The sequence below is a fragment of the Trichoderma breve genome, chromosome 4 (genome assembly GCF_028502605.1).
Source record: "Trichoderma breve strain T069 chromosome 4, whole genome shotgun sequence".
NCBI lineage: Eukaryota > Fungi > Ascomycota > Sordariomycetes > Hypocreales > Hypocreaceae > Trichoderma > Trichoderma breve.
Window position 1 is genome coordinate 333717 of NC_079235.1, and position 14562 is coordinate 348278.

The 14562-nt window shown below is 51.7% G+C and overlaps 2 protein-coding genes across 2 annotated transcripts; both read left to right on the plus strand.

The window, feature by feature from the left end:
- Window positions 1-6686: 6686 nt before the first annotated feature.
- Window positions 6687-8962, plus strand: T069G_06406 (peptidase c65 otubain domain-containing protein; the record flags this gene model as incomplete). The annotated part of the gene is made up of 5 exons (XM_056173616.1): window positions 6687-7106; window positions 7269-7355; window positions 7501-7564; window positions 7635-8623; window positions 8720-8962. 5 exons carry the CDS (start codon window positions 6687-6689, stop codon window positions 8960-8962), a joined length of 1803 nt encoding a protein of 600 aa, XP_056027195.1.
- Window positions 8963-13076: 4114 nt separating this feature from the next.
- T069G_06407 (methyltransferase domain-containing protein) lies at window positions 13077-14471 on the plus strand (the record flags this gene model as incomplete). The annotated part of the gene is made up of 3 exons (XM_056173617.1): window positions 13077-14151; window positions 14225-14348; window positions 14402-14471. The coding sequence occupies 3 exons, from the start codon at window positions 13077-13079 to the stop codon at window positions 14469-14471; spliced, it is 1269 nt and encodes a 422-aa protein (XP_056027196.1).
- Window positions 14472-14562: the final 91 nt, after the last annotated feature.

Genomic DNA, 14562 nt, shown 5'->3' on the forward strand with positions numbered 1-14562 from the left:
CCTCAACCCTATTTCTGGAATCGTGCCGCTGATTCTTACATGTAGCTACCATCTTACTTTGACAACTACATGCACCAATATGCACCTGCATGCTTGGTGCCATCAATTTGACTTTATCTTGTCACCCAGACTAACACCATCTTTAAAGCCCATCGATCCATCTCCGGCCGACGCCACCCGTCCTTTCATTTTAGTGGCCGAGCAAGTTCTAGGACCGGAGCTCGTACTAACAGGTATTTATTTGTAATGAGAGCCATAATAATATATGAAAAAGACAAGAGATCGACAGCGGGAGCTATATGAGGCGAACCCGAACAAACTGCTTATTAGCGGGCCGCGGATACCATGTCAATGTACGGGTACTCATACATTCATGGATGTTCTTTGAACGAGCAGATGCAACCATCCGGCAGTCAAACTTGATGCTACTTGACCTGTAACATTTTCATGAGCGGCAGCAAGGGCTGGGTACTCCCAAGTATTGCCCGTACACGTCCTGACATGCGCCAGGCGATCAAGCCGTTCCCAGGGCGCTAACAAGGGGGGACGAGGCGCACTGGAAGCGCTGAGAACACATGCATTGTGAGGTGATGGAGTCGGTGGGCTCGGGTAGATGTACCTAAAGGGTACCTTGCCTGGCTCTTGGTCCTGGAAAGGTGATTTACTTTAGAAGAAGCCGGATTGTTGTGACCAGCTGCTGGACCCTTGTATTTGTACTTGTACGAGTATGCCAATGAGAAGAGATCAAGATGAACAAAAAGACGATGCCAAGGAACAAGGTGCTGTACTGCTGGAGACAAAAAGACAAAGAGGGACATCAGCCCGAGACGCAATCGGGACACAAGAATCAACCAACGACATAACTGTAGGGAAGCATGCAAAGATACCGGCGAGGGCGAACGAGCTGTACCAGAACCGTGCAAGTGGCCGGGCTAAAGTTGAAGAGCGGTGGGGTTTTGCAGTTGTGTTCGGCGAACTTTAATAGAGAAAGAGAGGGAGCTTTTCAAAGTGTGATTGATATTGGAGATCCTGGTTAGACGAGGTAAAAGGAGGAGGAGTGGGAAGAACCATTGATGATGCCTGTAAGGAGGCCACTGTATGATGTGTGCTGGTGAATGAACGACAAGCATTTGTGTGTGTGTCTCTCTCGGTTTTTTGACGGAAAACTGGGACGAGTATTGAGTGCTCGTACCCGACATTTGATCTCCAAGGCCAATTGATTGACGGACCCATGTCATCAATGCCAGGCCAGCACAAGGTCATGGATGCTAATGGCGCATTGGCGCTACTTGCAAGTTGCATGTGTGTACATGTATTGTTCAGGTCAGTTGTAGTCTATGCATGCCGTGTGTGCCCTGAGACGTCAACGTATGCAAGCACATGCAGCACTTCGGTGGCCGTTGGCTGGCATTGCATTGCATTGGACACAGGGCGAAAGAGTCCAGGCGAAGCCAGACCGGGGAGTGGCCGTGAACCTGACAGTCCCATCACCGACGGCTGTCTGGCCCTCCCTCCCCCCCGTTTCCCTGCTGTAATTACGTATGTACAGCACCAACTACAGAAAGTACGAGTACTCGCAATCTATCTGTATGCAAGCACCACATGGGGGGCCCTATATATTAACACGCTTGGGCCGCACGGGTCGGTACGAGCACGGCGGGTGAGCAGGGACGCTACGAGTGCCCGTGCAGCCGGGGCTATTAGTATTGAAGTGATGTGATTTGAGGCTCGACTCCATCGAAATGCTGTACTGTAGCGGGCGCTGAGACATGCAGAAGCAGCACATTTGCTGTCCTCCAGTATTACGTACTATACCTGTACGAGTACATGTGGCTCTTCTTCAAGAGCATTGGATGCTGCGAGAGGTGTGCAAAAGCTTGGTGGCACATGGCATGGGGGAAATTCACTTATACAGTATCCATCGCGAGAGAATCAATATATACGAGCGTGTCCTCGTACTGTATCGTACTGTACAGACCCAGCTCTCCGGGCAACATGCTAGTCTAAGGCAGTAGACGTGCTTGAATCACATTCACATTCACATTGAACCTTGCGGGCCTCTTTTCCCGATACGCCCAGCTTCCCACTGCATCATCCATCCCCCTCGGGCCTACCACGCCGGACGCGCATGTCATTCGCTGTTTAGCTACCGACTCTGTGTCTATTCTGTCTGTCCTCTTACCACGCCCTATCTTAGTATTTTCTTCACTATGCCTGGATAGTAGCAAGTACCGAGTGTTGGTTTAGTCCATGGCTGGCTCACCACATCACCCTCTACGGAGCACGAAAACAACGGTGACATGTACCTGGTAGCAGCAGCAGTAGGACCAGCAGATCCTGGTTCGTGACCGGCATTGCCGCAAGTGGTTCCCGAAGAACGACGGAGCCAACAATATTTTTTCTTTTTTAATTTTCTTTTTTTTTTGTGTGGGTTCAAGATTGTCTGTCGGTGACAAAACGGCCCCCAACATTTGATCTCGACAGCCCTGGGGTAAATCCCATCCATGTACGTGGAGTTACAGTTCAATGATGATTTTCTAAGACGGAGCAATACATCCATCAACTTGTGCCTGGTTGAGTTTCGTGTAAGCTTCATGTACGTTGCATTTCATACCTCAGACTCGGTTTCCTATTTCCTTCTTCTTTTTGCGCTGCTTACTTTCCTCGGGTACCAATTGGACAGCTGTCAATACCTCAAGGTCCATACTTGTACGAGTAGAGCAACTGCCAGCTCACCAGGCACTTCGAAGCCTGTTCCTTGCTCGTGCAGTGCGCAGTCATCTTGCACATGTCTAGTAGGTATCCAGCCAATGTGACGGTACATACATGTCAGTAGTAGTACCACAGCACAAAACTTGCCTCACGTCTGTCTCATCAAGAAACAAGAGCCAGACAGATCAATGCCGGAATAGTGCAAACAAACAGAGGCGGCATCATGCATCTGTCCGTGCTTGTGACGGCGTTCTGCGTCTTGCCGCTTCTTCCCCTTCCTCCCCCTCCCTCTTGTTACTCGTCCTGTAGCCCTTTAAATTGGCCCATCAAGTGAAATCATGCCTTCATGTACCAACATGTCAATACTCTCCTCGTACTGCGTGTACTCGTACTCCTTGTAGCTGGGATCCAGTAGTATCCCCAATTGCCCCAAATATTGATGAATGGGGGCACGCAGAGTATGAGTACGAGTACTACGGTGTACCTGCCGGGCATCCATGGATCACCGCGACATGGTGTCATTGCCAGGTACGGGTACATGCACTGTACCCTTCCTTTCCTTCCCCAGCCCTGTGGCCTCCTTTCCGACGTTGGCAGGACAGGACTCGTGGTTGTTGCAGGTACCTCGCCAAGGTTCAATGGCTCCATCTCTACTCCAGCCAGCCAGAGAGCCAGTCAGTTCTCATTCTTGTGCTCTCTCTACATGTAATATCAATATCAATGCTGTCGTCGTGTAAGAGCCCTGGCATGGGGAGCATTCACACATTTTACACCAGCACAGTACGGAGTACAGCACAAGTACAAGCACCATGGCCTTGGATACTGCGGCAGACCGGGGTATCATCGTCGTCGCAAAGCCTCGTCACACACGAGACATTGACCACACCAGACACTCGATCTTTGTCTCTCTGCTGCTACCTGGACATGCCCAGCCAAGACCAAGACATGCATATGCCTGCAGCGGCACTACGGAGTCGAACCCGAGCGGATCATACAAGTCCCACTGCTGGGCCATGTTTCTTTCCTTGCTGCTTCTTTCTTCATGCTGTCTGTCTTCAGCCTTTTTCATCTCAATCTTGTTTGCTAACGTGGTGCAGGGCCAGGGTACAGGTACTAACTACATGTACATGTAATTCAACCGCTCCGGAACCTCTTCTCCTTCAATGATGTTGATGGAGCTCTCTCCTGCATTGGGTCCCTTTGCACGGAGCACCACATGGTACATGTGCCTGTCTGCCATAAAGACCTTCCTCCTCGACGTCCCGCGTACTATGTGCATGTATTGGCACAAGTATGTGCATGTATGTATTACGGGCATGTATGTACGAGTACGAGTAGCAACATTGAAAGCTCAACTTGCAAGGGACCTGTGCCTCCAGCCAGCCACCTGACGGCTGGGCCTCCCAGGATATTCCCTCCATCTCATGCTGCTGTACCCGTACTATGAGCGCCTCCAACACGATGGCCGGGATTGTCCCGCAAGACGGCCATCGTCACCTCTGGCTGCTAGCACGCATCACGACTAGCCTACCCGCAGGTCTTTTGCCTGGACTCTTCTTGGCCCTTGTCCCTAGGCCTACAGTAGGTGCAAAATCATAAACTTGGTTGGGAGCCTTCGGTCCGCGCTCAACTGATTCTCCGTCAACCGCCATGCCCTTTTCTCACCGTCCTTTGGGCCACAGCGGGCATGGGTGCCCTGATGGCCCTTCACCTTGTCCACTCCGGGACCAGATCGCCCTCCCAGCCCCGGGAGCCAAGAAAGTCTCTTTTTTGCCTCCAGTCTGGTGATGGGATGGGCTCGGGAGTTGGACAAACTGCTAGTGATTTTCCCGCTTGTATGTAACTCTCCAGTTCTGTTCCTGCAGCCCTGACGCGCACCAATAAGCCTGGGCCGCGTCTCCGTCAACCGCTGTGCTGTGCCTGTGTCTTGCAAGGACATACGAACATTCTATGCCTTGGTCCCCGTTTGCATAGGGCACCCAGGCCGTACATCCTGACCTGGGTCCCAGGACTTGGAACGAGATACTGCATACATGTACGAGTCCTGGGTGAATGAACCACTCACACGCGCACACACACATGTACACACGCACACAAGGCTCCATGGAGTCCTAGACTTGATTTGACCCCCATCATATCGCTTTGAGTTCCATGTTCAATGTTTGATTCATGCCCTTGGGTCATCCCGAACCCTGCTTGCCTATGTCCATTGTACCTGTATTTGCCCGAACTCGAACAGCGTCTTTGCCCATGTATTCGTTTTGCTCCGACGCCGACAGGACTTACATGGGATAGACAACAGGTAGTTTTTGCGACGACAAGACACACACACGTAGTAACATTGAACTTTCATTGTACGGAGCAAAGTAGAGCTCGCCTCCATATTCTCAGCCCTCAAGCCCTGTTCCCGCCCCGGGGGTTGTCGCCCGCTGTGTGATCGCCTCCCAGCTTGAGCTTCCAATGCCAGGGGGCCCGACGCGCTTCAACGTCGCAACCCGTCTGCGTCTGCAACATGTGCCATTATGTACTTATAAGCCGGGTGTCGCTGTGATAATCCTTTTGTCGTCTTTTCCCGCCGCCACTCCCTAGCTCACGGATGCCTAAGCACGGTTAAAGACATCAATCAATCTGTTAACACATTTGATCGCCAGTTGACATTTGATATCTTGACAATCTAAGATAGAGCAAGGCTCGCTCCGCCGAAGCGGGACAAGACACACACATATGCAGTTGGTCGGTGGCCGAAATTGAGCATCCCAGTCCAGTCCAGTCCAGTCCACAGTCCACAGCACCATCACAAACGAAGCATCACTCTCCGTTCTTTGACATCATTTGTTGGCCTACCTTCTTTTTTCTTCATTGAGACTCAATTGCAGGCAGCCACTTGCCAGAAGCTCAGGCTCGCTCGATATTAGAACACCCAGAGAGAGACATAAGGCAGCGGACAGGAACAAAGAGCCGTCTGCTTTTGGTTAAATTGAATCGAGGCTTTCCCCGCTCCCTGCTTGAGCCTCACTTCAATTTTGTTGTCCGGGCCCTCTCGTTGAATTTCTACCCACCGCTCCGCATCTTTTTCTGCTTTCCCCAACCTTTGTCTCTCTCTCACCATCTCTCTCTTTGTTGAGCCCTCGCTATTTGCTCACTTAATCAACAACAACTCCCTCTCGCTCTGCATCTTGCATCCAGTCGTTGGTTGTTGGTTCGCAGCATCATTTGCTTTGCTCTCTTTGTTAACAGCATCACCACCTCGAACCCAGACTTCCAGTCCCTGCAAAAAACGGGACAGCCGAAGCTCGCTAATCTGCCGGCCTGGACTGCTAAGAACCCGCCCCCGGAGAGCCCCAGCAGCAGCGTGCCAGAGCGCTAAGCAGGGCCCCAAAACAGCGGCCCACCTTCCGCCAGCGCACCACACAGGTACCGCATAGCACACAGCAGGTACCACGCCTGGCCTTGTCCAGCACCTGCACGCAGCTCAGGTACCGGTACATGGACGCCCGCTCGACCAGGTGCCCGCATACATGTACATGCACTGGTCTGGTCCCCTTGCCCTGGCCTGCACTTGCACTTGCACTTGACCAAGTGTCGCTGCACTCATCTTCTCCAGTGCTAATATCTAACCGCTGCTACCGCCGCTAACTGGAAAAAATACATCCATTTGATCCATCCATAATAATAGTAGAGAGCACAAAGAAGAAAGAAGGGAAAAGAGAAAGAAGAGAAAAAGATTATTAGCTTGGTGCTGCGCCCTTTTCTTCTCCTTTGGTTTCCCTCTCGCTTCTCCCTCTCTTGCGCTCTGCTACAGCATCCCACGGCGCCTGTCGCCCACTAACAGCCGCTGAAGCTGTCGCTAACCCGCTGGAGTGCCGCCAACAGCAGCCCAGCAGCTCGCCATCCAACCATCGAAATTCGTCTCGCCATCGACCTCTGCTCTCCCCCATTCTTTTTTCTCACACAACTTGCCCACTCCGGAGGCAATGTTTCAGCCTCAACCCACGCCCTACTCCGCCTCGTCCTTTGCTTCCTATCCGTATGGCTTAGGCGCCGCCCACAGCCTCGATTTCTTGTTCCCCACGGGCGGAGCAGCAGGCATAGCAGCTGGAGGAGCAGCTGGAGGAATAGCTGGAGGAGCTGGAGTTGGAGCTTCAGCCGGAGTTGGAGCTGGAGCTGGCCCTGGAAGCGCTCTCGGGCCAGCATCTTGCGGTGCTCTCTACAATCCATACAGCTCCCCGTCTCCGCATTCACAGTTGCAGCACCACCATCATCAGCCTCTGCCCCAGCGGCGGCGACTCAATCGATCCGGCAGTCCAATCATCAAGATGGAGGAGCAGGACTCGGGGCTGCACGACATGGCCGCGCAGCAGGCGGCGGCCGAGCGATTCCAGCCGGGCCTCGAGGTGCGTCTTTCTTCTCTCTGCTGGCCTGGCACACAAGATGGATCATGGCCAGCGCTTCCCAATCCCTACGGAGTTTGCTCTGCTCTTGTCTCTACCTTTTGTCGTTTCTCCCCGCTTTATAAGACAAAAGAGCGCAACTAACGCTTTTGATGCTGTCAACAGGGACCGTTTGTCGGCGAAAAGACCCCGAGCGATGCCATCACCCAAGAATACGCAAAGGCCGACCCTGTCTACATCGAAAAGACCATCGTTTGTCTCCCCCTCCCCTTCGATAGAATAGATACATGGCGAACATCATTGAGCTATGGAAACACGACTTGGGAAAAAGAAGAATAGGAAACAGAAAGAGGAAACGTTGAACATCGATGCTAATCTGCTTCTTTCCCCGCCGCAGGCTCTACCACAGACATACTCCCACTACCGCCAGATCAAGGGCGATGGAAACTGCGGGTGGCGCGGTAAGTTTGCTGCACCAGTCTTGGGCTCTACGGCATGTGCAAAGCTAACGACAGGCCATTGTCTCTACAGCAATTGCATTTGCATACTACGAAAAGCTCATCGATCTCGGAGACCAAGGCCAGATCGAGGGCGAGGTGGCTCGTCTCATGAGCCTCGGCCACATGATCTCCAACATCGGCCGCTACGAATATCACGAAGATTTCGCCGAAGAGGCGCACAACCTGCTGCGGGACATTGCTGCCAACATAGCAAACCCGGGCCTGGCTCGAGTGATTTTGCTTCAGCGCTTCAACGACGCCACCATCGAGGCCAACATCATCTACTACTTCCGCATACTATCCGCCACCTCCCTCAAGGCGAATGCAGCCACCTACGACGACTTTGCTGCTGACTTCGGCGGCATTGCAAACTACTGCTCGCAGGCCATCGACATCGTTAACCGCGAGATTGAGCACCTCGGCATCATTGGCCTGGCCAACCTGTTGCTCAAGCCAATCGACTTTGTCCTGGAAATCGCATACCTAGACCGCAGCCCCGGAAACCAAGTCAACCGCTACCGATTCCCAGAAGAGGCCAACCAGCAAGACACGGTCACTCTCGGGCCCACGCTCTATCTGCTATACCGTCCTGACCACTACGACATTCTCTACCGAGCACCACCCGTCCAGGCTCCCGCTCCGCCAGCCATACCTGTCTCCGTTCCTGCGCCTTCTGGCCCTGCCGATTTACAGATCCACCGGGTGGACGGCTTCACGAACAACCTCACAATCAGCTCAACACCTTTCACGGGTAACATGGGTCTTCTTGCCACGCTGCCTACCTTCGGCATGAACTCGTTGGACTCGCTGGGTCAATTGGGCGTGAGCATGGGCGGATTGGGTCAGTTGAACGTGAGCGGCATGCCTCCTTTGACGTCACCGCCGGCGGCGGCCAGCCCTGTTGGCGAAGCCTTTGTGCCGCCGCAGCAGCAGTCCGTCCCCTGGGAGCCACAGTATCCCGAGGTGTCACAGCAGCAGCCACCACCACCGTCCACGCTCCCTCCCTCTTCTGCGGCGGCGGTTAGCCCCATGACTCCGAGCGCCTCAATGACGCCTAGCCCTACCACGAGGAGTAGTAGTATCAGCAGCCTTCTCCCTTCGAACCCTCCGGCACAGCCTGTAACTTCCCCGTCGGGATACCACATACGTTTCAGCCCCGTCCAGCTGGAGTATGAAGAGAGCAACCGCAGTGGTATCCGGGAGCCTGTCTTTCAAACGACTCAGAGCACCACGTTCAAGAACAGCGTATGGAACAGAGCACACTACGGAAATCCCGATTTTCACCCCGAAGAGTACGTTCCGGATGAGGAGCAGTGGGAGAGGCGTGGTGGTCGCGCAAAGGCGAGGAGCAGCTCGTGAAGCCGGCCATGATTACCCGATAGAGGCACCAAGTGTGCCCACGTCCTTTGATGTATAGGCGAAGGTGATGAGCTGAAGAGAGAAGGAAAGAGAGATTGATGTGGTTAAGAACCCGAAGAACCTTGGGTGGGTTGAACGTCATGGTTTTTCCTCATCGCCTTCGTCTACATGGGCGGAAGGCGTGCGTTTTATTGCGAGGATCGATGTGCTTCTTTGCATTGTTTTGGCCGGCATGGTGTCTTTTCCCCGCTTACTCATTGGGTTCAGCTTTGTCTGCTAAACGCATTTCTTAATGGTGAGCGACTCAACGAGGTTGACACAGAAGATGAGAGCCAGAGACAGAGGCTAAAGTTTGTTGAGCATTTTACCCAGTTACAGAAGGGTTTTATGAGTCGTCAAGGTCTGTTGTTTGTACCAGCGTTTTCTCTTTTTCTTTCTTTCTTTCTTCTTCTTTCTAGTTGTCTCCTTTCTTCTTGTTTCCTTTTCTTCCCTCAACTGTTTCTTCTTCATCTGGTTTAGTGGAGTCTTTGGGTGGTGTACACTGTGGTGGGCGACTTGGTGGAGGCTTAAGATTCTTTTGATATGGATATTATGATACGTCATAGCACCGGCGTTTTTGGGGGGTCAATGCAGGCGGAAAACTTAATAATTGCAACAATTGTTGAATCTGATTAGCGATGGTCGTGTGTGGTCTGTGTCTGTGTCTCTTTGTCTGTGATGTGATGACGGATTGCTGATGTTGCAACCATGTGAGTGATCATGTGGTGTCGAGGTTGCGTGGTATCAGACTCGGGACTGTTTCGTGGTGAGCAGAGCACTGACGGAAAATGCATTCCATCTATGCAACGATCCACCGCTCCGACTTGGGGTTTGTGGTGGTTTGACGTCGAGTCTGACTGACGGTGATTATTAGATGGCGTATGCACATGTAGGTGTCATATCATGTCATGTCATGCGTGAGGTTTGATGCCAAGGCGGCGTATCCGGACTTGCGTTGGCGTGAGAGTATGTACGTGATGTGGCATTGCATTCTCTTGCTTATTCTTGATGTGTGATGTGTGATGTGTGAGGAGGATCGCCATTGGGGTTGTTTGTGTCGTCGTTGCATGGAGATGGAGACGGAGGGGAGTATCGGGTAAGAGGCAATGCGTAGGAAACCAGAGTTTGACGAATCGTATTAGCTCAGAAAAGTAGATTCTCGACATTGTGATTTCTTTCTTTCTTTCTTTGTACTAGTAGTATTTGACTTCCTTTGGTAATATTCCGTTAGGTTACAGTGTAGGGGTATGGAAAACGGGTGCCTGGACAAAGACCAAGACCCAATGCATGGAAGCAGTGCATGGTAGTATTTTCTCTTCCGGCCTTTTGTTTATGTACTCGTGATCTGTTCTGCACTTGCAGCTCTGTCTTATGTGCATAATGTCTGTCTTTTACTCGGCTCTTTTTTTTTTTTGCGAGCTTCTTGATTGAGAGGGAGAGTGGGTTTTGCTGTTGTTTAGTGCCGTGTGGAGAGCGTATGGAATATCGTGAGTCTGGAGGATTTTTTGTACGATTTGGAGCTAACGGAGATTTTTTTTTCTCAAATGGGCTTGTGTAGATGGGGTCTATGACTATTTGCTTTGTGAATGAATTGTTAGTGTTACATCGTTTGAGGCGTATAAGCGGATATGTCGATGCCGTTGTTTGGCGAGGTGCTTCTTTTGGTTTGGCTGGATATGTATGTATGCAGCGACTTAGACAGGTGAAGTCTTCATTCTTTGCTGCAGTAGCAACAGTAAGACGAGATGCAGGGCCCCTGACTACATGTACTGCGGGCATATCACATGTTGTGTCCATGCATGTTTTAGATGTACGGACGGAGTAGCGGATAGAGAAGTGCGAAAGACAGCTAGGAGGATGAGGTGTGATGTGAAGTTTGTGCTTGCATGTGTCGATTACGGACAGTTGGCCGCATGTTGGAGATGGTTTGACATTGGCCGGAAGCATAGAGAGTTTGGTGGAGGATTCTGTGAGTACAGGTATGTGATTTGATATCAGATGTTGGATGCATTAGCACGTGCTTGGCTCTTTGGGGTTGTGAGATGAACCAACTGGTAAAGAGAGCTTCAACGAATGAAATCAATTTTCATATTGTTGGCTGCTGATTTTCCAATCCTGTCTTTTTTCTTCTTCGGCATATGACAGATCCGCTAAGCCATGCGACAAGCGTGGTGACAGATTTGTGACTAAGGGGCGGGAAGGATTCAGATGGATCAAGTGTGACGATGCAGCGCGATGGAGTTCGTTGGTTTGAAGACAAGACACGAGGCAGAGAATGAACCAGGGGGGTGGATCTAGTTGTGCATCGGGGGGACTGGCGATTTAGGCAAGATGCGGCGAGTCTTGTGGGTATACTGTGATGAGAAGAGAAAGAAAGTGAATGATGATGATGATGGGGTTGATGAAGAAGGGTTGTGTCGAGAGTCTGTGTGTCGAGTTGTTGTTGATGGGTTGCGTGTAATCGCATCGTGTGAGAGTCTGGGCGCTTATGAGCACGAATAGCCGCAATGCAACACGCAACTTTGACAAATTATTAACCATTATTAATTCATCCATTCAGCTGAACAAAGGGAAAAAAGAAGACAAGAGTTACGTAGAGACAGCTAAAAATAACAAAAGAAGAGAGACAAGGACGAAATAGGCAGTTTTCCCCCGACCACACGGAGGGCTGTCAATCTGCAAGCTGCGTGTTGGGCGTGTATGCCGTTGGTTCGTTGGGTTGCTTGGCCAATTCTGCCTGCATCTTTTTTTCCCATTGGATCATACATATCCCGATGCTGATAGGTGACCGTGACGGGCCTTTTTTTTCTCCCCCCCTGTCGGCTGGATTATGAGCTCGAAATTGAGAGGCTTGGGATTGATTGGGTTTTTATCGATTGATTTCTGTTATCGTCTTACTCTTTTTCTTCCTTTTCTTCTTCTTTACATTCCAATTGTGTTGGTTTCCCTCCTTCTTCTACTTGGACGACAGTGACTGACTGATTTGCCTTTTATTAGTATTGATCTTCTACTTTACTTATCAGCCAGCCAATCCTTCTTCCTCCACCATCTCCTCTCTTCCCGTGTCCCTCGACTCATGTGAATTCGATTCATCACATTCTGGGCACATTCGATAGCCGTCTCGCCCCCCCTTCTTGGCGTCAACGGCGATTGGCCACGTGGAGTTCCTTCCATTAAACCTTCCAGACCAATCCAATCCTACGCTCCTGTTTCTTCCAGTCCATCTCGCAGCTTTTCAATTGCTAATCAAACCCATCGATTCTATTCTTAGCCCAAAGCTGCCGCACTGTTTGGAAATTAGTGGCTGGCAGTTCTCATTTCATTTCATTTTAATAACTTCATTCCAATAAGAAAGAAGAAAAAGAAAAGAAGAACGGGAAGGAAAGTGCCCGTTCCAATTTACACCGGAAATTCCGGCCTCGCTCCAGGCCCTGGTTGTACAAGTTCGACAGCAAGTACAGGGATTGGGCCTTGGAACTACTGTACTCTCTCTTCAGCTCGCTTGACAATCAATCACATCACCTGACGGCCTTTTTTCATTCAGTTCAGAGTCTAGCTGTTTGCCACGTGGGGGCCATTTCTTCTTCTATTCAAATCTCTCAAGATAGAGGGGGGAGAGAAAAAAGACAAAGCGGCGTTTTTTTGCTGCTATAGCAATCACCGGAATTCCATCTGCAGGAACGAAAATCACGGGAGAAAAAAGAAACCGACAGAAGGATTAAAGAACAAATGACACATGACACTTGCTAGACGGCTCGCGGCTCCAGGTTTTGTCTAAATTAGGGTGGGTGGAAGCGACGCCGCGGCGGTCCACATCAATACGACTCTAATTGCAGCTCAGTTTACGTCCAGCCGGTTCTACATTGAAGACGGCATAAACAACCCAAAGGGGTAAAAAGCTAAAAAGAAAAAGCAGCGAGCCAGGGAGAAAACCAATTAGGAACAGTGGCCTCTGATTACGATTCTGGAGAAAAGGCGGCTGGAAAGCATTGTGTTGGGAGTGAATTGAGATCCGAATCTTGCTGAGAGCACACACAACTGGTGAATATCAGTTAGTTCCATCGACTGATTGATAATGGCGGTGGAAAGTATCCCGCCTGCTGGCAAGTCTGTCATCATAGACGATGACTATGAACAACGTGAAAAGCACAATGATCATGATGCTGCTGCAGAGACAGACGAAGAAGAAGAAGAAGAAGAAGAAGACGGAGAAGAGCACGAACATGAAGACGAGGAAGACGGAGAAGGAGAGGAAGAAGACCACGACGACGAAGACGACGCAACGGCCAGCGACTCCAACTCCAACTACTCGTCCGCCTCGGAAGACGCCCTCCCGCCGATCCACGAGTACGGCCACGTCTACCACGGCTCGGGCCGCATGGTGACGCCCAACGACCCGTGCGAGAACCAACGCCAGGCCTACCAGCACGAGCTCTTCACGCTGTGCCTCGGCGGCGCCCTGACCTTTACCAAGCTGCCGCTGGAACACCTGAGCCCGGACAGTCCGCGCTTCCATATTCTTGATGTTGGTTGTGGTGGTGGCCACTGGGGCATGGAGATGGCCCAGAGCAACCCGCTGGTCGACGTGCTGGGCATCGAGCTGAGCAGCGCCAACCTACCCAAAGAAGTGCCGCCCAACCTAACCTTTGAGATTGCCGATGCCGCCGAGGACTGGCCGCCGCGCCTCTACGACTTTATTCATCTGCGCAACCTGGTGGGAGGCGGTATTCGGGACTGGCGCCGCCTCATTGTCCAGGCCTTTGACCACCTCAAGCCGGGGGGCCAGCTCGAGTTCACAGAGGTCACGCCGCTCTTCTTCGGCGTCGACCCGGACCCCACGTCCGAGTCGTCCGACGACGCCGACACCGACACCGACACCGACGCCGAGACGGACCAACAGCAGGCGGAGACGGAGCAGCGGCCCCGGGCGGCCCTCGGCGCGGCGACGATCGAGTACGGCGCCGTGTTCGCCGAGATTGCCGCCGCGCAGGGCATCGACTTTGACCCTACGCCAAAGGTGAGGCCGTGGCTGCGCGAGCTGGGCGCCGAGAGCGTGCGCGAGCGGTCCGACTGGATGCCGGTGCGGAACTGGGCTCGGGATCCTGTGGTGAGGAAGAAGGGCGAGATTCTATACAAGATGCTCGAGACGGGTGAGTTCATGTTGTTCTTCTTGCGATGAGTGCTTTCTTCAAGAGGTTGTTTCTGACGCTGTTATTCCTTCAGGCTGTAACCATTGGACGCTGAGAATGTTTGGCCTCGCTGGCTGGGAGGAAGCAAAGACACGCGAACTGCTGGACAGGGTGATGAAAGAATATGACGATCCGTTCCTCAGGAGTTGCATCAAAGTGTATGTGTACCGTATGTCTTTTGCTTTGCTTGACGCTGACACTTTCATGATAGAACATTTATATCGGCGAGAAAGCCCGGCGGCAAAAGTACCAAGACGAAGAACGTGGAAAAGACACAATGAACGGCCTCTGCGAATCAAGAAACATCCAGACGATATATATATATACCCCCTTCTTGTCTCTCGAGCGATTCTCAGCAAACCAAGAGCGCCA